General features: G+C 48.0%; 1 protein-coding gene across 11 annotated transcripts in view; it reads right to left on the bottom strand.

The window, feature by feature from the left end:
* Positions 1-25,993, bottom strand: part of thrb (thyroid hormone receptor beta) — a 308,544-nt gene that overhangs the window by 117,865 nt on the left and 164,686 nt on the right. For 10 of the 11 annotated variants that reach the window (XM_068060006.1, XM_068060014.1, XM_068060036.1 and 7 more), the window contains one exon: positions 13,976-14,037. In XM_068060006.1, coding sequence (XP_067916107.1) covers positions 13,976-13,982 — 7 coding nt within the window. In that variant the 5' untranslated portion in view covers positions 13,983-14,037. Of the gene's footprint in view, positions 1-13,975; positions 14,038-25,993 lie in introns of those variants that run through there. The other variant, XM_068060096.1, reaches the window with a different exon arrangement.

Here is a 25,993-nt window from a genome sequence, read left to right as displayed (position 1 = left end):
CAGCAAGATGAAGTTTGCAGGTTGCTGACTCAAAATTTATATGATGGGTTGTCTCTAGGCCTGTTCTTGGGCTTAGGCTTGAATTTTTTTTCTCCAAAAATATACCTTATGCATAAAAATTAGCAAAAATACATTACAAAGCAGTTCAAATTTCACATTTCGGGATGTACAATAGATATCATATTTCTTTGATACAGAAAACATGAAGTGCCTCACAATTCTTACCATTCCATTTCAAATGTAATGTACATTGGCATTACATAGCAAAAACATTTTGCTTCATACAAAATGGAAGTTCAGCTTTGAGCGAACAAGCCGGTGGTCTGTATGGACAGTCAGGACTGGGTATGACTCTAGTATGCAGGACGTCCTATAGGTCATACTGGCGCACCAAGATGCCAGTGTTTAGAGCGGGGATGCATCCATGTGGTCTTGAAGCCATCTTTTTGTTGAAAGAAGGTGTTGGTTATGGACAGCTGCTTTTCTGCACAGAGTTCCAAGAGCAAACATCCATTTTCATTACAGTTTCCAACTCCATGGTTTCCGAGCACGCCCTTCCATGCCAGGCTGTCACAGCCCACTCTGGCATTAAAATCGCAAGGACGACAATTTTGTCCTCGGGATGGGCATTCTGGATGAGTTCACGGAGATCTGTATAGAACTTATCTTTGTCAGCTGGGTTAGCCTTCAGAGTTGGAACATAAATGCTGATGAGTTGCATGCTGCTGGTCTTGAAGGGGCAGGGACATGTTGCGCTCAGAATGGCCGATTGGCAGGCTTAAAAGTTTAGTGGCAATAGTCTTCTTCACCATGAAGCTGACACCAAAGAGGCGTTGTTCATCTTGAGATCTACCTGACCAATAGAGGGTGTTGCCAGCGCTGTGTTCTGTCAGGCTGCCTTGCTCCGAGAAGCGGACCTCACTCAGGGCCGCTATATCAATATCTAGTCCGGCTAGCTCATGGGCCACCAGGGCTGAGCGTCGCTGGAGGGTGGCTATTGTCACCAGAGTCAAGCATTGTTCTCATATTCCAGTAGGCAAGTTTCAGGATTTTTCTTCATTTCCCACCTTGTGAAGCGAGGTTAGGAGTTTGCGCTTTCTTCTCTGTCGCAGTTTGGCCGCATTATGAGATGCCTGTTGACCACGGTAAGCCAAGTAGTGGTGGGGAGACAAGGATTTGTTTAGGCCACCATTTCTAGGCCCATCTCCAATTTCGGAGCAAGCAGTGCTGTCCTTCAAAAAAGCTGCTTGGTCGTTCAGGGTGCTATCGGGTGATGGTGTCGTCTCTAGGTCATCATCAAAACGAACAATATCCTGAGCTGTCTGCATCGAGGATTGGAACTGTGGCTGTCAGTGCCATCCTGCACCTACCGTTTTCACCCCTTTCCCATTGCTACAGGTCTTACTTGTTGGGGTGGATTTCCTTCCTGCCTACGCATTGGTGCTTTAAGGTGGAGTACAGTTTGCGCTGACTGACCCAACCCTTTAAGCCTGGAGCTCATCTGTCGTGGCCCAGCGAACTAGGATGGCAGCAGCTAGGTCTCCATGCCGTAGGTTTGGATTCAGAGTTTCCCTCTCCTAGGTAGGTTGCCGACCAAGGCTTGAAGGGACCCTTCTTTCCCTGCTATTTTATCCATAGCTGGTATACCAACAACCATAGTCCACACAATATACTGTGGCATGCCTTTGGTCCAGAACATGATGGTCACTTGAGCCGCTTGGAATCCTTCTGCCCTGGCCGTTACCTTTATCAAGAAAGATATCCACCCAGTTGGTGTCATGTTCATTATTTCTCCCCTCACTAGGTTTTGCCCGTCAGCTGAGATGGTGTGTTGGGGTGTGGTGTTTGGAGTCAGCAGTGACAGCTGGGTGTAAATGAGGACCAGTGATTTCAGTCCATCCTACAAATAGGATGCAGCTGACTGAAAATACAAGGGTACTACCTCTATCTGAACAACACATATACCTGAGGGGGCAGAAAACTCACAAGATTTTGTTGTAGGGTCAGTGTGTTTTACCTTCTGGAGTGAGCGGCTGATGAAGTTAGTCTGCTGCTAAAAAAGTGAAGGAAGGAGAGAAGACCACAACCCAGCTCGCTTTCCAGCATCTCTAAAAGACCCTGAGAAGTCCACTGTGTCAATTCAACTCGTCTCCTGTCTTTGAAGAAAGCCTGCTAAATTAGTTCTCAATGTCGCCTGAAAAGAACTGTTCTAAAAGAACCCAGTGACCTGTCTATATGTACTCGGAAGTTAGACTGCATACTAGTTTTGAAACAACATATCTCATCTGCTGACTTTTTCAAAAATGAGCAAGTAATCAGCCAAGTGTTTCTTTGTCTGTAAAAGAACTCTGAATTTAAAAAAAATCCCTTTTACTTTTCTGGTTACTGTATGTGTGTGTGTGTGTGTGTGTGTTTGTGTGAGGGGCTAAGGTAAAAAGGGACTTTAAAATTTAAAATCTGTGTGTTTATGCTTTACTTTATTACTAGTTAAGACAAAACCCTTAGCAAATGTAATCACCTCTAAGTCTGCCAAATGATGCTTCACCTCCCGAAGGACGTGGATGAGCTTTCCGGACGTCGATGGTGGGCACTGAGGAAATGGCTTATTACCTGCACCAGATTCCACCCCCCCTCCCCCCCCTTTACCCCCCTTCCACCCCCCTCCCCTTCCCTGCTCCACCCTCTCAGCTCACCCCCTCACAACCCCGTCCCAGCCCGCCCCCCCCTCGCACCATCTTCACCCCGCACCCCCTTCCCCTGCACCCCCCCCCTCCTCCCTCTACCCCTCCCCCTTGCATCCCCTCCTCCCACCGGCACCATCCTACACCTGTGTAGGGGCCCCAACAACCCTACTGCCTTGTGGGCGTCTCGGGAGAGACCAAGGCTAAGGGAGTAAACCCTAACAGAAAATCCGGAGCGGAACCCCGTAGGCGGTCATGTGTCACCTTTGGCATGTTTCCGGCAGTTCCTGCAGCCATACTGGTGCCAAACGTCGTGTCCTGCACTCCTTTGGACCCCACCAGAAAGGCCGAGAGGGGGGTCTTGACGACTGGGCAACTCTCAACCTCCATAAATTTGCCCAGGCATGCGCCATGGAGAGGTCACTCCATAGTTGCCTCACAGCGACTGAAACAACACGGAAGGCAGCAGTTACGGGTTATAAGTCCAGATAAATTGGCGTAGAAACTGGGCGCCACGGGTTGCCTTTGTCGGTGGGAGAGGTCATTGCACCTCACTGGACAGCTACCGCCCGCCTCAAACCGGGCAGCCCCCGGTCAATAAGGTTCTGTCCCGCCACAGTCTGCCTGCTTCAATGGGTGCTTGGAGCTCAGGGTCATTGCCCGAAAGGTGGACTGATACACCGCACCAAACAACATGAAAAAAGGAAAGAAGGTACCAGCCCTTCGCTTTGCAAGCTGGAACGTCAGAACTATGTGTCCTGGCCTGTCGGAAGACCTTACACAAATCAACGATTCTCGGAAGACCGCCATCATTAACAACGAGCTCAGTAGACTCAATGTGGACATTGCAGCACTTCAGGAGACTCGCCTCCCCGCGAGTGGCTCTCTAGCAGAGCAAGACTACACCTTCTTCTGGCAGGGCAGGGATCCTGAAGAACCAAGACAGCATGGAGTGGGCTTCGCCATCAGAAACTCCTTGCTCAGCATGATAGAGCCTCCCTCAAATGGCTCGGAACACATACTGTCCATCCGACTGCTCACCACCTCTGGTCCAGTACACCTACTCAGCATCTATGCTCCAACACTCTGTTCCGCACCTGAAGCTAAAGACCAGTTCTATGAACAACTCCATAACATCATTAGCAGCATCCCCAACACCGAACACCTATTCCTGCTGGGGGACTTTAATGCCAGGGTTGGGGCCGACCATGACTCATGGCCCTCCTGCCTTGGGCGCTATGGCGTTGGAAGGATGAATGAGAACGGGCAGAGACTGCTTGAGTTGTGTACCTATCATAACCTCTGCATCACCAACTCGTTCTTTCACACTAAACCCTGTCACCAGGTTTCATGGAGGCACCCAAGATCACGTCGTTGGCACCAGCTAGACCTCATTGTCACAAGGCGAGCCGCCTTAAACAGTGTTCAAATCACACGCAGCTTCCACAGTGCGGACTGCGACACCGACCACTCCCTGGTGTGCAGCAAGGTTAGACTCAGACCAAAGAAGTTGCATCATTCCAAGCAGAAGGGCCACCCGCGCATCAACATGAGCAGAATTTCTCACCCACAGCTGTTACAAAAATTTCTAAATTCACTTGTAACAGCCCTTCAAAACACTCCCACAGGGGATGCTGAGACCAAGTGGGCCCACATCAGAGACGCCATCTATGAGTCAGCTTTGACCACCTACGGCAAAAGTGCGAAGAGAAATGCAGACTGGTTTCAATCTCATAATGAAGAGCTGGAACCTGTCATAGCCGCTAAGCGCATTGCACTTTTGAACTACAAGAAAGCCCCCAGCGATTTAACATCCGCAGCACTTAAAGCAGCCAGAAGTACTGCACAAAGAACAGCTAGGCGTTGCGCAAACGACTACTGGCAACACCTATGCAGTCATATTCAGCTGGCCTCAGACACCGGAAACATCAGAGGAATGTATGATGGCATGAAGAGAGCTCTTGGGCCAACCACCAAGAAGATCACCCCCCTCAAATCTAAATCGGGGGACATAATCACTGACCAACGCAAACAGATGGACCGCTGGGTTGAGCACTACCTAGAACTGTACTCCAGGGAGAATGCTGTCACTGAGACTGCCCTCAATGCAGCCCAGCCTCTACCAGTCATGGATGAGCTGGACATACAGCCAACCAAATCGGAACTCAGTGATGCCATTGATTCCCTAGCCAGCGGAAAAGCCCCTGGGAAGGACAGCATTACCCCTGAAATAATCAAGAGTGCCAAGCCTGCTATACTCTCAGCACTACATGAACTGCTATGCCTGTGCTGGGACGAGGGAGCAGTACCCCAGGACATGCGCGATGCCAACATCATCACCCTCTATAAAAACAAAGGTGACCGCGGTGACTGCAACAACTACCGTGGAATCTCCCTGCTCAGCATAGTGGGGAAAGTCTTTGCTCGAGTCGCTCTGAACAGGCTCCAGAAGCTGGCCGAGCGCGTCTACCCTGAGGCACAGTGTGGCTTTCGTGCAGAGAGATCGACTATTGACATGCTGTTCTCCCTTCGTCAGATACAGGAGAAATGCCGTGAACAACAGATGCCCCTCTACATTGCTTTCATTGATCTCACCAAAGCCTTTGACCTCGTCAGCAGACGTGGTCTCTTCAGACTACTAGAAAAGATCGGATGTCCACCAAAGCTACTAAGTATCATCACCTCATTCCATGACAATATGAAAGGCACAATTCAACATGGTGGCTCCTCATCAGAGCCCTTTCCTATCCTGAGTGGTGTGAAACAGGGCTGTGTTCTCGCACCCACACTTTTTGGGATTTTCTTCTCCCTGCTGCTTTCACATGCGTTCAAATCCTCTGAAGAAGGAATTTTCCTCCACACAAGATCAGGGGGCAGGTTGTTCAACCTTGCCCGTCTAAGAGCGAAGTCCAAAGTACGGAAAGTCCTCATCAGAGAACTCCTCTTTGCTGACGATGCTGCTTTAACATCTCACACTGAAGAATGCCTGCAGAGTCTCATCGACAGGTTTGCGTCTGCCTGCAATGAATTTGGCCTAACCATCAGCCTCAAGAAAACGAACATCATGGGGCAGGATGTCAGAAATGCTCCATCCATCAATATTGGCGACCACGCTCTGGAAGTGGTTCAAGAGTTCACCTACCTAGGCTCAACTATCACCAGTAACCTGTCTCTAGATGCAGAAATCAACAAGCGCATGGGTAAGGCTTCCACTGCTATGTTCAGACTGGCCAAGAGAGTGTGGGAAAATGGCGCACTGACACGGAACACAAAAGTCCGGGTGTATCAGGCCTGTGTCCTCAGTACCTTGCTCTACGGCAGCGAGGCCTGGACAACGTATGCCAGCCAAGAGCGACGTCTCAATTCATTCCATCTTCGCTGCCTTCGGAGAATACTTGGCATCAGGTGGCAGGACTATATCTCCAACACAGAAGTCCTTGAAGCGGCCAACATCCCCAGCTTATACAACCTATGAGTCAGCGGCGCTTGAGATGGCTTGGCCATGTGAGCCGCATGGAAGATGGCAGGATCCCCAAAGACACATTGTACAGCGAGCTCGCCACTGGTATCAGACCCACCGGCCGTCCATGTCTCCGTTATAAAGACGTCTGCAAACGCGACATGAAATCGTGTGACATTGATCACAAGTCGTGGGAGTCAGTTGCCAGCATTCGCCAGAGCTGGCGGGCAGCCATAAAGACAGGGCTAAATTGTGGCGAGTCGAAGAGACTTAGTAGTTGGCAGGAAAAAAGACAGAGGCGCAAGGGGAGAGCCAACTGTGCAACAGCCCCAACAAACAAATTTCTCTGCAGCACCTGTGGAAGAGCCTGTTACTCCAGAATTGGCCTTTATAGCCACTCCAGGCGCTGCTTCACAAACCACTGACCACCTCCAGGCGCGTATCCATTGTCTCTCGAGATAAGGAGGCCCAAAAGAAAAAGTTAAGACTTGTTCGATAATAAACGGATAATTTTGTTGTTGATTAAAGAAACCTGGTCAGTGTGTTCTATTCTGGGAAAAATAGAGTATATGATTGACCGTATCAGTAAGTGGGAAAATTTAAAATATATGTTGCTACCTGTGGAGAAGTGGGGCTAGAACAAACAGTGCACTCCTCCCACCTCAGTCATAACATGGCACATTAAGCTTTTATTGAACTGGATACAGAATAGTCAGTTGTCCTCGATGTTCTTGTCTTTACTCCAGTACAGTATTCTTAATTGTTTCTTTTTGTCAGCAGCATTTCCTTTATTGGTTTTATTAATAGCTGCCGCTGGCAAGCCATGTGTCACACAAGGTGTCAGCAGGCAACTAATTGGGACAAATTTGTTCTCTTGTGCAGGAAGGGACAGAGGGAAGAAATAATAAAATTTACTTTACAGAGTGCAGTGCACTAGATCTCAGGGTAGCTAAATTAAATTTTTATACAGCAATCAAGCAATATGCAACCACATGCACTATGGCCTTAAATTCTCTAGTTCTGTTTCTCAAAATGGGAAATTTATTAAAAAGCACTTATGCAGACATTGTCACACTGCAAATTTACGGTACTATTCAAGGTAATTATTAGTCTCCTAGCAACTGACAAAATAGTCCTAGTCATTCAGAGTTCACCTTAAGGTGTGGGCTTCTCTTATCATTTTAACATTTTGCCATAAGGAATGAGTGTTGAGACTGTACTTAAGAATTTTTGATGAGTCCAGTAATTTCCTGCTTGGACCAAAAGTGCAGTTTTATGATAATAAAGCTAAGTTTAATTAAGAATAATGCAGTAGAATATCAATCTAGTGATGGGTGTTTGTTATACAAATGAAATTGAAAATACCAGACCCCAATGAAGCTCTGTTCAGGACGAGCGGACCGGGAAAGATATTGAAAATGTTGCTGGTAGCAATGAAGTTTGACTGGATTTCAAAACTACTAAGTGCATTAAGTATGAAAAAGGATTTAGAATGATGTTCTTAGCACTATAAAAGCTAAGCATTTAAGTTTTCTGTTGTTCAGCTCCTTTATAATCCATTCTAGTAATTCCTGGTGAACCATACTCAATGCAGCAACTAAATCTGAAACCTTTTAATGAACATGGGAGCACAAAGGACTGAAGTTAAAATTTAAAAAAAATAAATGTGCCATTCCTAGTCAATCAATAGGTGCCATGAAACATTTTTATCCCCACGACTATTCTATCTAATTGATTTCTTCTTCTTCTTCTTTGGCCTCCTTGTCTCGAGAGACAATGGGTAAGCGCCTGGAGGTGGTCAGTGGTTTGTGAAGCAGCGCCTGGAGTGGCTATAAAGGCCAATTCTAGAGTTACAGACTCTTCCACAGGTGCTGCAGATAAAATTGGTTGTCGGGGCTGTTACACAGTTGGCTCTCTCCTTGCGCTTCTGTCTTTTTTCCTGCCAATTGCTAAGTCTCTTCGACTCGCCACTCTTTAGCCCCGCCTTTATGGCTGCCCGCCAGCTCTGGCGATCGCTGGCAACTGACTCCCACGACTTGTGATCAATGTCACAGGACTTCAAGTCACGTTTGCAGATGTCTTTAAAGCGGAGACAAGGACGGCCGGTGGGTCTGATACCAGTGATGAGCTCGCTGTACAATGTGTCCAATTGATTTATTAACCACCCGCTATAGATGGTATTTAAATTTTGCACTTGAAATAGCTTTGACGAGTAGGAGAGGAAATCAGCTTACCACTCATATATTTTTAACATCTAAACAGAAGCTACTGTCCACTCTTTTTCTTTTACTAACGCTTATGCCATGTATGTGTGTGGTGAGAGACACTCATTTTCCATCTCAGTAGGCGGCCATCAGACTGGGTTCACATAAATGTTAGATTTTACCAAATGTGTCTGACTACACAAATAACTGGTGGATGTATGCTTTTTGAACAAAAGCTTGAGTTAAAACAAAATTGAAGTAACTGATTTTCCCCTTGATATGAAAACCAAAATTAAATTTTTTTGGCGAATTTTTGAAAACACTTTCATTCTTTTTACCAATTGACAATTAGTGCTTTATGTGAAGTTTGATCAAAGGTTGAGCCAACTGAAAAAAGTTATAAATTGGACAGCACATGCAATTAAAAAAAATGCATAAATTACATTAAAGCTTTTGAAACAAAAAATGAGCTGTTTAAATAATGCTGAAAGTGGAATTTCATTAACATTTACTAAGCCGAATACCGTACTGCAACTCGTGAAACAATCCCACTCAATGTTAAACACAGCTCCAGCTACAGCTCCCTGTTCAATTCTTCCTGGACTTTATGTTAAAATGTTAATCTACGGTTATAATGAACTACTGTGACAAATGGTTGTGAAGTTGGCAATGTATGGTAACATGGAAAGGTGGAATGATTCCATGCAGATCCCATTTCTCCATTCAGTTGTTACTGACTTCAGCTGTGTTGCAATTGTTAGGAAGCAGTCAGGTAATTCAACTTGGTTCGGGTAAAAAATTGATCTGGAGGCAGAAAAATCGGGAAGAGAAAATTTGTAACTGGGTGGTGGAGTAAAACATGGTTTTGGGGGAGAGGGCGCGGGTAGTAGAGCAAAGAGCAGGAGAGAAGGTAATAATCATAGAATGCTCCTGCATGCTTCTTGTGGCCAGCTCAAGAATGATATGTATGGGTAGAAGTAGGTCACCTAAATGCTTATAAGGTATGAAACAAATTGGAAGGAAATTATTACAAACTCAGGTCTGGTACAAATACCTTTTTGGGTTCAGTGGCATTGGTCTCTCACGTTATCTTGCAGCTACTTCTATAAAATGTACATAACAACTGCATCCCATTGCAACAGGGGAGAGCGATAAACGTGGTAATTACAGGCCAGTCAGCTGAACACTGTGGTGGGAAAACTTTGAGACACAATAATCCGGAACAAAATTAATTGGCATTTAGAGAAATATGGGCTAATAAATGAAAGTTGGCACGGCATTGTTAAAGGCAAATTGTGTTCAACTAACTTGATTATGTTCTTTGATGAAGTAAAGAAGAGTGTGATTCATGTTGTGTATTTGGACTTTCAAAAGCGTTTGATAAAGTACCACATAATAGACTTGTTATCAAAATTAAAGCCCATTGTGTTAAATGGGCAGTGGCAGTATGGACACAAAAATAGCTAAGGAACAGAAAACCAATGCCAAAGACTTGCAGGTTGACAGGTAAATTGGCCATTGTAAAAAAATGCCCCTAGTGTAGGAGGTGGTAGGAGAATTGAGGGATGTGAGAGGGAAAAAGGGATTAATATAGGATTAGTATAAATGGGTGGTTGATGGTCGGCACGGACTCGGTGGGCCGAAGGGCCTGTTTCGGTGCTGTATCTCTCTATGACTATAAAAGAGAATAGCAGTGAACGGTTGTTTTTCAGAATGGTGGGAACTATAGAATGGGGTTTCTCAGAAGTTAGCCTTAACACCACTGTTCTTTTTGATACATATTAATGACATGGACTTGGATATACAGAGCATAATTTCAAAGTTTTCAGAATATATGAAAGTTGGAAATGTAGTAAACAATGAGGCAGATAGCAACAGACTTCAGGAGGAACATTGACAGGCTGCTGAAATGGGCAGGCGCAGACTTAGAGAAGTGTAAAGTGATACATTCTGGTAGGAAGAATTAGAAGAGGCAATATGAACTAAACACTACAATTTTTAAAGGATGTGCCGGATACGAGAGTGTCTGTACACAAATTTTTGAAAGTGGCAGGACAAGTTGAGTAGGCTGTGAAAAAAGGATATGTGATCCTTGGCTTTATTAATAGAGGAATAGAGTACAAAACTAAGGAATTTATAATAAACTTTTCTAAACCACTAGTTAGTCCTCAGCTTGAGTATGATATTCAATTCTGGGCATTAGATTTTAGGAAGGACGTCAAGGCCTTGTAGAGAGTGCAGAAGAGATTTACTAGTATAGTAGCAGGGATGAGGGATGTGGGGAGACCGGAGAAATTCATTTTACTCTCCTTAGAGCAGAGGTGGTTAAGAGGAGATTTGATAAAGGTGTTCAAAAGTATCAATTCTTTTGATACATTAAATAAAGAGAAACTGTTTCCAGTGGCAGAAGCATCAGTAACCTGAGGGTACAAATATAAGGTGATTGGCGAAAGAACCAGACGTGACATGATAACACTTTTAACACAAGTTGTGATTTAGAATGCACTGCCTAAAAGGGTGGCGGAAGCAGATTCATAGAATTAAATAGAATTATACAGCTCCGAAACAAGTCATTCAGCCCAACAAGTCTATGCCGGTGTTCATGCTCCACATGAACTTCCTTCCACCTTATGTCAGCTCACTCTATCAACTTGTCTTTTTTTTCCTAAATGTGCTTATCTAGTTTCCCCTTAAATGCATCAAAGCTATTTGCCGAATCCGCTCCATGTGGCTATGAGTTCCACATTCTCACTACTGTGAGTAAAGAATTATTGGTAGTCACATGCTATCGAAGCTTTTTGTCTTGCATTCACCAGGACATTTGCAAGAATGCCAAATATCAAAGGGAGCAACAATTTATAGTGCATGAGAAAAGAGTGCTGATTGGTTGGCAAGTCGACTCTGATTGGTTGAGGCATTGCCATGGAGAATACACCAGGGAACTACTGGCCCCCACACTTTTGTCCAATTCAAAAAAGGCGCAACGCCTGGACATGTTCCTTTTGCCTGCAGAGCACAGGTCCCGTGTCTGAGTATATGCAGCTTCTAGCAAGCGTAAGTGAGACACATTGCGAACCCAAGTGATAATCTTAAATTGGTTGTTAGTGTAATTCTTAGCACACTTGAGATTGTTCAGTAAGTGCTGTCCAATCACAGAATCACATCTAATGTTACAGATTGTGTTTTGAGTTTTGCAAGCACGGGCTGGCTGAGTATTGTCAGTACTCTACCTATTGTGAGCAGCTGAAGGGATGTACTGTTTGATACGATCTGCCTGTTGTTGGGCCGTATGGCCTACGTGCCAGGCAACGCACCAGCACTGGAATTCATATACCATATTATTCATTTGTGTGGTAGGCAGAACTTTGTTTGGCTTGATGATAGCATCCTGATAGTGGAAAAAGCACTTCTGTTGCTAATGCATAGTAGCAGTGTGCAACGGCTAGCTTCACCTGTTGCTCAATTTTTTGAGCAATCCCTTACTTTTCCAGAGTAATTTGAGGTAAACTGGGCACTTTTCAGGTCTGTAAGTGGCGGCCTTAGGCCCATTCATGAGTATGCACGATACACAACGAGCAATGATCTGATTGGGGTAGTCATTATCCCGCAGGATAGATTATTATTGGATGTACTAATGACTATCTACAGAATTACATAGAACTCATGGCTCTGAAGAGGCGCTGAATGTCTGGCCAGTTAGAACCACAGGCAGCGCATTAGTATTCAAAAAGCTCCAAGCTCAACAGTAACGACAGCCAGAAGTGGGTGGCACAGTGGCGCAGTGGTTAGCACCGCAACCTCACAGCTCCAGCGGCCCGGGTTCAATTCTGGGTACTGCCTGTGTGGAGTTTGCAAATTCTCCCTGTGTCTGCGTGGGTTTTCGCTGGGTGCTCCGGTTTCCTCCCACAGCCAAAGACTTGCAGGTTGTTAGGTAAATTGGCCATTGTAAATTGCCCCTAGTATAGGTAGGTGCTAGGGAAATATAGGGACAGGTGGGGATGTGGTAGGAATATGGGATTAGTGTAGGATTAGTATAAATGGGTGGTTGATGGTTGGCACAGACTTGGTGGGCCGAAGGGCCTGTTTCAGTGCTGTATCTCTAAATAAATAAATAAAGTGCATGATCTTAACTCCAGATCTCAAAGTTTGACAGCACCAGGCTTCAATAGATAATGTGGCTGAGATTTTTATGTCATAAAAAAGTGACCTAACCAAAACATTTAACCAAAATACTGCATGTAACTCAATAGAAATATTCAAACAAAAATTGTTAAATACTTGAAGGGAAAAAAATTTCAGGGCTTTGGGGAAAGAGCAGGAGAGTAGAATTAGTTGGACAGCTCTACCAAAGAGCCAGCACAGGCATGATAGGCTGAATGGCCTCTTTCTGTGCTGCATCATTCTATGATTCTAAATTCAAATTAGGGTTGGATCAAGTAGGTGGCCTAATGTTATGTCCAAACCCGATATGACCTTTGTGCCCAAATGTGACATCATGACAGTCGTACATGGAAGCAAGTGATGCCTATGCAAGTTATGGTATCAGAACAGCGATGAGGAGAGGAGATTTGACATCATTTTGGGATTCAAGTAGGTGGGGAAAAGCAGAATATCAGGATTCAGGAAGTGCCAAGGAAAGCAAATGACTAAGCCGGTACTTGATCTGACTGTGCATTGTGCCTCACCCACTCCTCTGATATTTCATGTGCGTTCCTGCTAATGGTTTGTTGTATATTCAGAAAATATTCTGGTACAAGTGGTATAATCAGATTCTGTAGGATTTAGGTATTTCTACACTATTCAGAGTACCGATATTGTCTATTTTTACTTCCTACATGTAATACTTTACACTTGTCTGTATTAAATTTTATCGGACATTGTTCCACCCACTCACATATGTTATCCAGCAAATACTGTGATTTCTTATTTTCTTCCTCGGATTATACTGTCCCTTCCAGTTTAGTTTAATCTACAGAGGGTTTCTAAGTTCAAATCATTGATGTAAAGGAGAAACGATAATGGTTCTAACATTGATTCCTGGGGCACTCCATCCATTACTCCCCCTCTCTTGACGTAATTTATCTAACAAGTACCCATTGCTTTCTACTCTGCAGCTAATTTTTTAAAAATCCAAACCCAAGAATTACCTTGAAATCCCACAGCTTTAAGTTGAATGAATAACTGTTTGCATGTAACTCTGTCAAATGCCTTCTGGAAGTCCAGATGCACCATGTTATAAGGTTTACCGCAGTTCATTTGGGATATCAATAACTCAAAGAAGTCAAGGAGGTTGGTTAGATAGGATCTACCTCTTCTGAATCCATGCTAATTGCTGTTAACTAGGTTGCTGTGCAGATAACAAATGTATACATATTGATCAATTCCTTTATTCTATGTTGGAATAAAGTAAGTCTACAGTTGCACGTATTTGATTTATTTATCTTTTTGAATATGTGCATCACGATGGCCTATTTCCATTCTACTAGTACTTTCCCAGAGGATGAAGTTCATGGATGGTATGAGGAAGGGAAGATTGAGGCTGCAAAGAAATTCTGCAGCTTGATGTTCTGGGGAAAAAATTAGTTAAGCCAAGGGATATTTTTTAAATGCATAGAATATCAATTCAGTACCTGACATACTGCTTGGAATTATGGGTCAGTGGTCATCCTGTTGCTGGTATTCACCACACCACCTGCAAAACACAGTTAATCCATTATTGTTGAAGTTTCTAACTCTGGAGGAAAAAAATACGGTATACAATAAAAAGAAAACCTACCATACTTGAGATGGAAATCAATATAGACACAATAATTTAACAGGGCATTGAACATGTACATTATGAGCAAAGGTTAAGGAAATTAGACTTGTTTTTTTTATTTGGAAAACAGACTTCAAGCTGATCTAATTGCAATTTTTAAGAATATGAGGAGTAAATCTATGAAAATGAATTGTAACCCAGTACTTGACCTAGTGTTACGACGCTCAAAAGCTCTCCATGCACAACCCCATTTTAGAAGGGCAAAACCTACCAATTTCCTAAAAGAATTTCGCATGTTCACCATTATATTTTAGTGAAATCCTAATGATAAATGACATTTATTCTCCATTGCCAATTACTAAGGAATTGACAATCGCTGTGCTAAATAGGATAGACTCAGAACAGATCTAGCAGCTCAAAACATCCATGAGGTGCTGTGGGCCATCAGCAGCAGAATTGTATTCAAGCACAATCTGTAAACTCATGGCCCAGCATATTCCTTATTACCATTAGCATCAGGCCAGGGGATCAACCTTGGTTCAATAAGGAGTCCAGGAAAGCATGCCAGGAGCAGCACCAGACGAACTGAAAAATTAGGTGCCAACCTGGTGAACCTACAACACAGGACTACATGCATACAAAACAGGGAAACAGCATGCGAGAGACAGAGCAAAGTGATCCCATAACCAATAGATTAGATCAATGCTCTGTAGTCGTGAATGGTGGTGGATAATTAAACAACTAACCAGAGGAGGAGGCTCCACAAACATCCCCATCCTCAATGATGTCCAGCACCTCAGTGCAAAAGACAAGGGTGAAGCATTCGCAGCCACCTTCAGTCAGACGTGCCGAGTAGATGATCCATCTCGGCCTCTTCCTGAGGTCCCCAGCAAGACAGATGTCAATCTTCAGCCAATTTAATTCACTATACGTGATAGCAAGAAATGGCTGAAGATCCTGGATACTGCAAAGGCTTTGGACCTGACAACATCCCGGCAGTAGTACTGAAGGCTTGTGCTCTAGAACAAGCTGTGCCCCTAGCCAAGCTGTTTCATTACAGCTACAACACTGGCATTTACCCGACAATGTAGAAAATTGCCCGGGTATGCCCTGTCTATAAAAAGCAGGACAAATCCAATCTGCCAAATTACCACCCCATCAGTCTACTCTCAATCATCAGTGATGGAAGGTGTCGTTGACAGTGCAATCCAACGGCACTTACTCAGCAATAACCTGCTCCTCAATGCTCAGCTTGGCTTCTGCCAGGGCCACTCGGCTCCAGGCCTCTTTACAGCCTTGGTCCAAACATGGACAAAAGAGCTGATTTCCAGTCAGATACTCAAGCAGTCTGTGCCCACATGCAATATAACTTGGACAATATTCAGGTTTGGGCTGATAAGTGGCAAGTAGCATTCGTGTCATACAAATGCCAAGCAATGACTATCTCCAACAAGAGAGTATCTAACCATCTCCCTTTGACATTTAAGGGCATTACCATTACTGAATTCCCCCACCATCATCATCCTGGGGGTTACCATTGACCGAAAACTTAACTGGACCAGCTATATAAATACAAGAGCAGATCAGAGGCTGGGAATTGTGCAGCCAGTAACTCAACTCCTGACTCACCAAAGCCTATCCACCACCTATGGCACAAGCCAGCTGTGTGATGGAATATTCTCCACTTGCCTGGATGAGTGCAGCAGCAACAACACTCAAGAAGCTTGACACCATCCAGGACAAAACAGCCCCCTTGATCGGCACCCCATCCACCACCGGCGCATATAGGCATCAGTGAGTACCATCTGCAAGATGGAATGCAGCAACTTGCCAAACCTCCTTCGACAGCACCTTCCAAATCTGTGACCTCTACCGCCTAGAAGAACAAGGGCAGCAGACTCATGGGACCACTACCTGCAAGTTCCCTGCCATGTCACACATCTTCCTGACTTGGAAATATATCATTGTCTCTTCACTGTGGCTGGGTCAAAGTCCTGGAACTCCCTTCCTAACAGCAGTGTGGATATACCTACACCACATGGACTACAGTAGTTCAAGGCAGCGGCTCACCACCACCTTCTCAAGGACCATTAATAACAGGCAACAAATTCTGACCTGGCCACTGAATCTCACATCCCATGAACGAATAAGAAAAATCTGACAATAGCAGGCTGAAGACATTGCAATGTAGGAACTGTATCTCTACAGTACTGATATGCAGATAGGAAGGCAAGCATGGCAGATTACGCAAAACAGAACTTAACACAAGTGGGAAGTTATGGATGGCAATACAAATAATAACAGATGTGGAAGATGACCCCATATCTATGCATGGCATCGTCAAGGGGCAGCATAAAGTTGAGGAAGAAGAGACCACCAAAGATTTCGGCAGTGAACAGCAAAACCAGTGGAGCATGACACGGTTGTGCCAGATCTGACAATGGACAATTAGGCCAGAGTTTCTTTTTATATGCTTGATGGAATGAAAATAGGGGTCATATCACAGAAATCAAGGAACGTATTGCTGGGGATGACAGCCTTGAAGGTGGAGCTGTAATGTATATGGCAATTGGAGGATCAAAAGCTAGGCATTTGGGAGTTAGAAAGAGCAGATATTAGCAGCTTGGGGATAACTGTTTTTCAAAGGTGAGTGCAGAACGAAGTGGGGGAAATAGGGGTGACGAGGAACACAAGGACCAAAACCACAGGAGTAGAAAACCCACATGAGATCACAAGGTTGTGGAAATGCTTGTGAATATAGGTAGGAGAGTTTATATGGAGGAAGGATAGTGACTTTGGAGGAGAGAGTGCACACAGGTGAGCAGAGACTGAGGTTGAAATTACTGAATGATTTGGCAGGGTCTAGAGTCCTGCAGACTTTTTTTAAATCCTTGACAATCTCATTTACATGTTTACGTAGTAAAATTATTCCAATCCTCAAAAGAGTAATTTGCTAGAGTCAGTATTTTTTGCTCACATTCTAGCCTGCCTGGCTATTCCCACTAAAATGATTGTTCTATACTTACATCAGCTGCCTAGGCCCTACGCTCTGGAATTTTATCCCTAAACCTCTCTGCTGTCTCTCCTCCTTTTAAAACTCTCCTATTCAGCATATCCTACATCATCCAGTACTATATATATATAGATCCTGACCCTGCCATTTCTATTTTGCCAGTTCTGCTGCTTATAAATACTAAATTTAGAACCAGAACAAAACATTTTAAACAGAGACTCTAATAGGCAAGAAGATTGGACAGGAAGATGCAACTTTCATATTTTAGATGACACAACAAGAAGAAACTTTATAATAAATACATCTACCCATGATCTAATGGCAGGAGTTGGATGTTGCTTTCACTACAAGCTGTCCCTCAGCTGCGCCACATTTCCCACATGATTTAGAACAACTATTTTACCCTGAACAGGTAGGCTATACTGATTCCAACAAGTTCAAAAAAGCAGCTAATTTTTCTAAAATTGCCTTTAAAAAAAATTAACCAGCAGCAGACCTCTTTTTCTTGTGTTTAGAATGCCTGTTGTATGATGGGGCTCAGATTTTGCTGACATTCAACTAGTCGTATCAGCATACAATATTAGCATTTTACTCCTGCATTTAAATTATTATATAAGATTGAGAACGGTAAAAATGATCACCAGATTTGCTCTGCATTACTGTAGTTACCAACCCCAGGTGAGATCTGGGTGGTTCCCACTGTTCAACTCCAACCTGACTGCAGCGAGTGGCCAGACGTTTATGCCACCCCAGTGTGCTGGATGGTGGCAGGGGGGGTGGCGTAAAATGGAGCAGGAGGCTCTGGGAGGCCTTCCCGACCCGCCCCACTTTAAGTAGGGCGGAAAACAGGTCATCTGCCCCAGGCCAATCAAGGCCCTTAAGTTGCCAATTAACGGCCACTTAAGGGCCTTCGCCCACCTCCACGGGCATTTTACCCATGGCAAGTGGGCTTCCTGGAGCCGGGAAAGGCCGTCTGGTGAAAGCTGTCGGCCTCTTTGCGCCCCGGGTGGCGGGGACACCCTGACAATCGGGCACAGGGGACCCAATTGAGGGCCGCCCCCACTTCCCCAACCACCCCCAGGACCCAAATAGCCCCCCACTTCCCCCCAAACAACCAACCTTGCCTCGCTGGGGCATGACCGATTACCCCCAGAGAGGCAACCCAAACTTACCTGCAGTCCTGGCTCCATGTTCTTGGCTGGGTTGCAGTCCCAGCAGTGGCCACCTGGTGGCCACTTCTGGGACTAAGAACTGCCAGCCCAATGATTGGCCTGCAGCCCAATGAGGCAGGACTTCCTCCCTCAAGTGGGTAGGAGACCCACCTCAGAAAAATTAAAGCCTGAGGACATGTAAAATACGTGATGGATCCCCAGGCTAGGCGGAAGCGGGTTCGCCATCAAATTTTACATCGGTGGCCAGCTCCCGTCTGCCCGACGTAAAATCCAGCCCAGTATGTTTTGTTACTAGGATTTAACCCCTTGGTGTTTTATTTGTCAAATAAACAGACAGCGACAGATTTGCTTTTGGGTTTAAAACAGAAAATCAATTGCTTATTGATCAATACGCCTTAACCTGCAATTGCATACACACACACGCACGAGACAGAGAGAGGAAAAGGGGTAAGCGATTATGAGTGGGGGCGGGTCACAGTATACCTGTTGAAATCTCTTGAAAATCAAATTCTCGTTGGTTTCAGGCCTGAGGTGTGTGTAGATTTCTCTGTTGGTTGAAAGTTCAGTTGGAGACAGTGGATTACTTTTAATTCAATGCTGTACAAAGTGTATATGTATAATTCTACAGTCGGGCACGTCCCTTCTGGTTTGCTGGAAATAAGTTCTTGGATGCTGCTTTCTGGGTGTCTCTCTTTCTCTCTAGGCTGCCTTTTAAGGTAAGGATGTGTTACATCTCGCCTCCTCCCCCATGGTGATTGCACAATGGCCCAGGACGTGGCTACCTCACACCTTCTTTGTTTCAGAAGAACCCATTCAATTTGGGAATATCTTAGGATGGGTGTAAGATGGAAGCAATTGACACCTCTTAGCTTTGAAGATTTTCCTTTGCCCCTGTCAGACAGCTTGAATATACAAAGGGCAAGTCCTTTTCCTGCGGAGGCCATTTTGGAGCACATCGTTCATTTTTTTTTTAAAAGGTCCATTTTTTAAAAGACAGTCATTTTGCAAAACTGTTCAGTTTTTCATTGTCCCGCTTGTATGCATGACACCTGCCCCAAAAAGGAAAAAATTACATTTCTTGGATTTTATTTTTTTGTTGTTTGTTTTTTGGATTTAGAAAGAATGATGATATAGGGTCACACTACTGCACTTTTATTTCACTCACTCCTCAATCTTACAATTGCTACAGCTGGCATTGCTTGCTACACTCATTCCATGGTCAAGTTTAGATTTTCTCATCATCCTTCCTTTGGAAGAGGTACCATTAAAATAAGTTACATTTCTTTTGGTTATGTATTGTCAAATGGAGTGTCTCCTGATAACGCAGAGAATGCGCAGAGCGATCGCCGATGTCATCAGTGCGTCCAACATTTGCAAGCTTGCCAGTATGAATCTGCAACAACATCACCATACAATGACGTCAGACATACTCATGTCCGAGTGTTGCCTCATCCCTCAATGGCCACAATCACTGCCTAAATCTCCCCAATAGCATCCTGCTCCCTCCTGCAATTGCTGCCTCACCTCCCTGCTCTATCCCGCCGCTCCTGACTGCTTGCCACTACATCCCGCTCCCAACTTCTCACTGCTTGGTCCCCACATCACCAGCCGAACAGACGGGCATGGTGAAGGGAAGCGGTGATCACGGGAGTGAGCAGGAAATGGAATGCAACGATCGCGGGAAGGAGCAGGGAAGAGAAGCGGCGATGGCGGGAGAGAGTGGGGAAGAGAAGTGGGGAAGAGAAGTGGGGAAGAGAAGCGGTGATGGCAGGAGAGAGTGGGGAAGAGAAGTGGGGAAGAGAAGCGGTGATGGCAGGAGAGAGTGGGGAAGAGAAGTGGTGATGGCGGGAGAGAGTGGGGAAGAGAAGCGGTGATGGCAGGAGAGAGTGGGGAAGAGAAGTGGGGAAGAGAAGTGGGGAAGAGAAGCGGTGATGGCGGGAGAGAGTGGGGAAGAGAAGCGGTGATGGCAGGAGAGAGTGGGGAAGAGAAGTGGGGAAGAGAAGTGGGGAAGAGAAGTGGGGAAGAGAAGTGGGGAAGAGAAGTGGGGAAGAGAAGCGGTGATGGCGGGAGACAGTGGGGAAGAGAAGCGGTGATGGCAGGAGAGAGTGGGGAAGAGAAGTGGGGAAGAGAAGTGGGGAAGAGAAGCGGTGATGGCGGGAGAGAGTGGGGAAGAGAAGCGGTGATGGCAGGAGAGAGTGGGGAAGAGAAGCGGTGATGGCAGGAGAGAGTGGGGAAGAGAAGTGGGGAAGAGAAGTGGGGAAGAGAAGCGGTGATGGCGGGAGAGAGTGGGGAAGAGAAGCGGTGATGGCGGGAGAGAGTGGGGAAGAGAAGCGGTGATGGCGGGAGAGAGTGGGGAAGAGAAGCGGTGATGGCGGGAGAGAGTGGGGAAGAGAAGCGGTGATGGCGGGAGAGAGTGGGGAAGAGAAGCGGTGATGGCGGGAGAGAGTGGGGAAGAGAAGCGGTGATGGCGGGAGAGAGTGGGGAAGAGAAGCGGTGATGGCGGGAGAGAGTGGGGAAGAGAAGCGGTGATGGCGGGAGAGAGTGGGGAAGAGAAGCGGTGATGGAGGGAGAGAGTGGGGAAGAGAAGCGATGATGGAGGGAGAGAGTGGGGAAGAGAAGCGGTGATGGAGGGAGAGAGTGGGGAAGAGAAGCGGTGATGGCGGGAGAGAGTGGGGAAGAGAAGCGGTGATGGAGGGAGAGAGTGGGGAAGAGAAGCGGTGATGGAGGGAGAGAGTGGGGAAGAGAAGCGATGATGGAGGGAGAGAGTGGGGAAGAGAAGCGGTGATGGAGGGAGAGAGTGGGAAAGAGAAGCGATGATGGAGGGAGAGAGTGGGGAAGAGAAGTGGGGAAGAGAAGCGGTGATGGAGGGAGAGAGTGGGGAAGAGAAGCGATGATGGAGGGAGAGAGTGGGGAAGAGAAGTGGGGAAGAGAAGTGGTGATGGAGGGAGAGAGTGGGGAAGAGAAGCGGTGATGGCGGGAGAGAGTGGGGAAGAGAAGCGGTGATGGCGGGAGAGAGTGGGGAAGAGAAGTGGTGATGGAGGGAGAGAGAGGGGAAGAGAAGCGATGATGGAGGGAGAGAGTGGGGAAGAGAAGTGGGGAAGAGAAGCGGCGATGGAGGGAGAGAGTGGGGAAGAGAAGCGGTGATGGAGGGAGAGAGTGGGGAAGAGAAGCGGTGATGGAGGGAGAGAGAGGGGAAGAGAAGCGGTGATGGAGGGAGAGAGTGGGGAAGAGAAGTGGTGATGGAGGGAGAGAGAGGGGAAGAGAAGCGGTGATGGCGGGAGAGAGAGGGGAAGAGAAGCGGTGATGGAGGGAGAGAGTGGGGAAGAGAAGCGGTGATGGAGGGAGAGAGAGGGGAAGAGAAGTGGGGAAGAGAAGCGGTGATGGAGGGAGAGAGTGGGGAAGAGAAGTGGGGAAGAGAAGCGGTGATGGAGGGAGAGAGTGGGGAAGAGAAGCGATGATGGAGGGAGAGAGTGGGGAAGAGAAGCGGTGATGGAGGGAGAGAGTGGGGAAGAGAAGCGGTGATGGAGGGAGAGAGTGGGGAAGAGAAGCGGTGATGGAGGGAGAGAGTGGGGAAGAGAAGTGCGGAAGAGAAGCGGTGATGGAGGGAGAGAGTGGGGAAGAGAAGCGATGATGGAGGGAGAGAGTGGGGAAGAGAAGTGGGGAAGAGAAGCGGTGATGGAGGGAGAGAGTGGGGAAGAGAAGCGATGATGGAGGGAGAGAGTGGGGAAGAGAAGTGGGGAAGAGAAGCGGTGATGGAGGGAGAGAGTGGGGAAGAGAAGTGGGGAAGAGAAGCGGTGATGGAGGGAGAGAGTGGGGAAGAGAAGCGATGATGGAGGGAGAGAGTGGGGAAGAGAAGCGGTGATGGAGGGAGAGAGTGGGGAAGAGAAGCAATGATGGAGGGAGAGAGAGGGGAAGAGAAGCGGTGATGGAGGGAGAGAGTGGGGAAGAGAAGCGGTGATGGAGGGAGAGAGTGGGGAAGAGAAGCGGTGATGGAGGGAGAGATTGGGGAAGAGAAGCGGTGATGGAGGGAGAGAGTGGGGAAGAGAAGCGATGATGGAGGGAGAGGGGAAGAGAAGCGATGATGGAGGGAGAGAGTGGGGAAGAGAAGTAGGGAAGAGAAGCGGTGATGGAGGGAGAGAGTGGGGAAGAGAAGCGGTGATGGAGGGAGAAAGTGGGGAAGAGAAGCGGTGATGGAGGGAGAGAGCGGGGAAGAGAAGCGGTGATGGAGGGAGAGAGCGGGGAAGAGAAGCGGTGATGGAGGTAGAGAGCGGGGAAGAGAAGCGGTGATGGCAGGAGAGAGCGGGGAAGAGAAGCGGTGATGGAGGGAGAGAGTGGGGAAGAGAAGCGGTAATGGCGGGAGAGAGCGGGGAAGAGAAGCGGTGATGGCGGGAGAAAGCGGGGAAGAGAAGCGGTGATGGCGGGAGAGAGCGGGGAAGAGAAGCGGTGATGGAGGGAGAGAGTGGGGAAGAGAAGCGGTGATGGCGGGAGAGAGAGGGGAAGAGAAGCGGTGATGGAGGGAGAGAGTGGGGAAGAGAAGCGGTGATGGAGGGAGAGAGTGGGGAAGAGAAGCGGTGATGGAGGGAGAGAGTGGGGAAGAGAAGCGGTGATGGAGGGAGAGAGTGGGGAAGAGAAGCGGTGATGGAGGGAGAGAGTGGGGAAGAGAAGCGGTGATGGAGGGAGAGAGTGGGGAAGAGAAGCGATGATGGAGGGAGAGAGTGGGCAAAAGAAGCGGTGATGGAGGGAGAGAGTGGGGAAGAGAAGCGGTGATGGAGGGAGAGAGCGGGGAAGAGAAGCGGTGATGGAGGGAGAGAGAGGGGAAGGGAAGCGGTGATGGAGGGAGAGAGAGGGGAAGGGAAGCGGTGATGGCAGGAGAGAGTGTGGAAGAGAAGCGGTGATGGAGGGAGAGAGAGGGGAAGAGAAGCGGTGATGGAGGGAGAGAGAGGGGAAGAGAAGCGGTGATGGAGGGAGAGAGAGGGGAAGGGAAGCGGTGATGGAGGGAGAGAGAGGGGAAGGGAAGCGGTGATGGAGGGAGTGGGGAAGAGAAGCGGTGATGGCAGGAGAGAGTGTGGAAGAGAAGCGGTGATGGAGGGAGAGAGAGGGGAAGAGAAGCGGTGATGGAGGGAGAGAGTGGGGAAGAAAAGCCGTGATGGCAGGAGAGTGTGGAAGAGAAGCAGTGATGGAGGGAGAGAGAGGGGAAGAGAAGCGGTGATGGAGGGAGAGAGTGGGGAAGAGAAGCGGTGATGGAGGGAGAGAGTGGGGAAGAGATGCGGTGATGGCGGGAGAGAGCGGGGAAGAGAAGCGGTGATGGAGGGAGAGAGTGGGGAAGAGAAGCGGTGATGGAGGGAGAGAGTGGGGAAGAGAAGCGATGATGGAGGGAGAGAGTGGGGAAGAGAAGCGGTGATGGAGGGAGAGAGCGGGGAAGAGAAGCGGTGATGGAGGGAGAGAGTGGGGAAGAGAAGCGGTGATGGAGGGAGAGAGCGGGGAAGAGAAGCGGTGATGGAGGGAGAGAGTGGGGAAGAGAAGCGGTGATGGAGGGAGAGAGTGGGGAAGAGAAGCGGTGATGGAGGGAGAGAGTGGGGAAGAGAAGCGGTGATGGAGGGAGAGAGTGGGGAAGAGAAGCGATGATGGAGGGAGAGAGTGGGCAAAAGAAGCGGTGATGGAGGGAGAGAGTGGGGAAGAGAAGCGGTGATGGAGGGAGAGAGCGGGGAAGAGAAGCGGTGATGGAGGGAGAGAGAGGGGAAGGGAAGCGGTGATGGAGGGAGAGAGAGTGGAAGGGAAGCGGTGATGGCAGGAGAGAGTGGGGAAGAGAAGCGGTGATGGAGGGAGAGAGTGGGGAAGAGAAGCGGTGATGGAGGGAGAGAGTGGGGAAGAGAAGTGCGGAAGAGAAGCGGTGATGGAGGGAGAGAGTGGGGAAGAGAAGCGATGATGGAGGGAGAGAGTGGGGAAGAGAAGTGGGGAAGAGAAGCGGTGATGGAGGGAGAGAGTGGGGAAGAGAAGCGATGATGGAGGGAGAGAGTGGGGAAGAGAAGTGGGGAAGAGAAGCGGTGATGGAGGGAGAGAGTGGGGAAGAGAAGTGGGGAAGAGAAGCGGTGATGGAGGGAGAGAGTGGGGAAGAGAAGCGATGATGGAGGGAGAGAGTGGGGAAGAGAAGCGGTGATGGAGGGAGAGAGTGGGGAAGAGAAGCAATGATGGAGGGAGAGAGAGGGGAAGAGAAGCGGTGATGGAGGGAGAGAGTGGGGAAGAGAAGCGGTGATGGAGGGAGAGAGTGGGGAAGAGAAGCGGTGATGGAGGGAGAGATTGGGGAAGAGAAGCGGTGATGGAGGGAGAGAGTGGGGAAGAGAAGCGATGATGGAGGGAGAGGGGAAGAGAAGCGATGATGGAGGGAGAGAGTGGGGAAGAGAAGTGGGGAAGAGAAGCGGTGATGGAGGGAGAGAGTGGGGAAGAGAAGCGGTGATGGAGGGAGAGAGCGGGGAAGAGAAGCGGTGATGGAGGGAGAGAGCGGGGAAGAGAAGCGGTGATGGAGGTAGAGAGCGGGGAAGAGAAGCGGTGATGGCAGGAGAGAGCGGGGAAGAGAAGCGGTGATGGAGGGAGAGAGTGGGGAAGAGAAGCGGTAATGGCGGGAGAGAGCGGGGAAGAGAAGCGGTGATGGCGGGAGAGAGCGGGGAAGAGAAGCGGTGATGGCGGGAGAAAGCGGGGAAGAGAAGCGGTGATGGCGGGAGAGAGCGGGGAAGAGAAGCGGTGATGGAGGGAGAGAGTGGGGAAGAGAAGCGGTGATGGCGGGAGAGAGAGGGGAAGAGAAGCGGTGATGGAGGGAGAGAGTGGGGAAGAGAAGCGGTGATGGAGGGAGAGAGTGGGGAAGAGAAGCGGTGATGGAGGGAGAGAGTGGGGAAGAGAAGCGGTGATGGAGGGAGAGAGTGGGGAAGAGAAGCGGTGATGGAGGGAGAGAGTGGGGAAGAGAAGCGGTGATGGAGGGAGAGAGTGGGGAAGAGAAGCGGTGATGGAGGGAGAGAGTGGGGAAGAGAAGCGATGATGGAGGGAGAGAGTGGGCAAAAGAAGCGGTGATGGAGGGAGAGAGTGGGGAAGAGAAGCGGTGATGGAGGGAGAGAGCGGGGAAGAGAAGCGGTGATGGAGGGAGAGAGAGGGGAAGGGAAGCGGTGATGGAGGGAGAGAGAGGGGAAGGGAAGCGGTGATGGCAGGAGAGAGTGTGGAAGAGAAGCGGTGATGGAGGGAGAGAGTGGGGAAGAAAAGCGGTGATGGCAGGAGAGTGTGGAAGAGAAGCGGTGATGGAGGGAGAGAGAGGGGAAGAGAAGCGGTGATGGAGGGAGAGAGTGGGGAAGAGAAGCGGTGATGGAGGGAGAGAGTGGGGAAGAGAAGCGGTGATGGCGGGAGAGAGCGGGGAAGAGAAGCGGTGATGGAGGGAGAGAGTGGGGAAGAGAAGCGGTGATGGAGGGAGAGAGTGGGGAAGAGAAGCGATGATGGAGAGAGAGAGTGGGGAAGAGAAGCGGTGATGGAGGGAGAGAGCGGGGAAGAGAAGCGGTGATGGAGGGAGAGAGCGGGGAAGAGAAGCGGTGATGGAGGGAGAGAGTGGGGAAGAGAAGCGGTGATGGAGGGAGAGAGCGGGGAAGAGAAGCGGTGATGGAGGGAGAGAGTGGGGAAGAGAAGCGGTGATGGAGGGAGAGAGCGGGGAAGAGAAGCGGTGATGGAG

This window comes from Heterodontus francisci, chromosome 2 (assembly GCF_036365525.1).
Source record: "Heterodontus francisci isolate sHetFra1 chromosome 2, sHetFra1.hap1, whole genome shotgun sequence".
NCBI lineage: Eukaryota > Metazoa > Chordata > Chondrichthyes > Heterodontiformes > Heterodontidae > Heterodontus > Heterodontus francisci.
The sequence above is the reverse complement of the archived record's forward strand: the minus strand, read 5'-3'. Positions and strand labels throughout refer to the sequence as shown.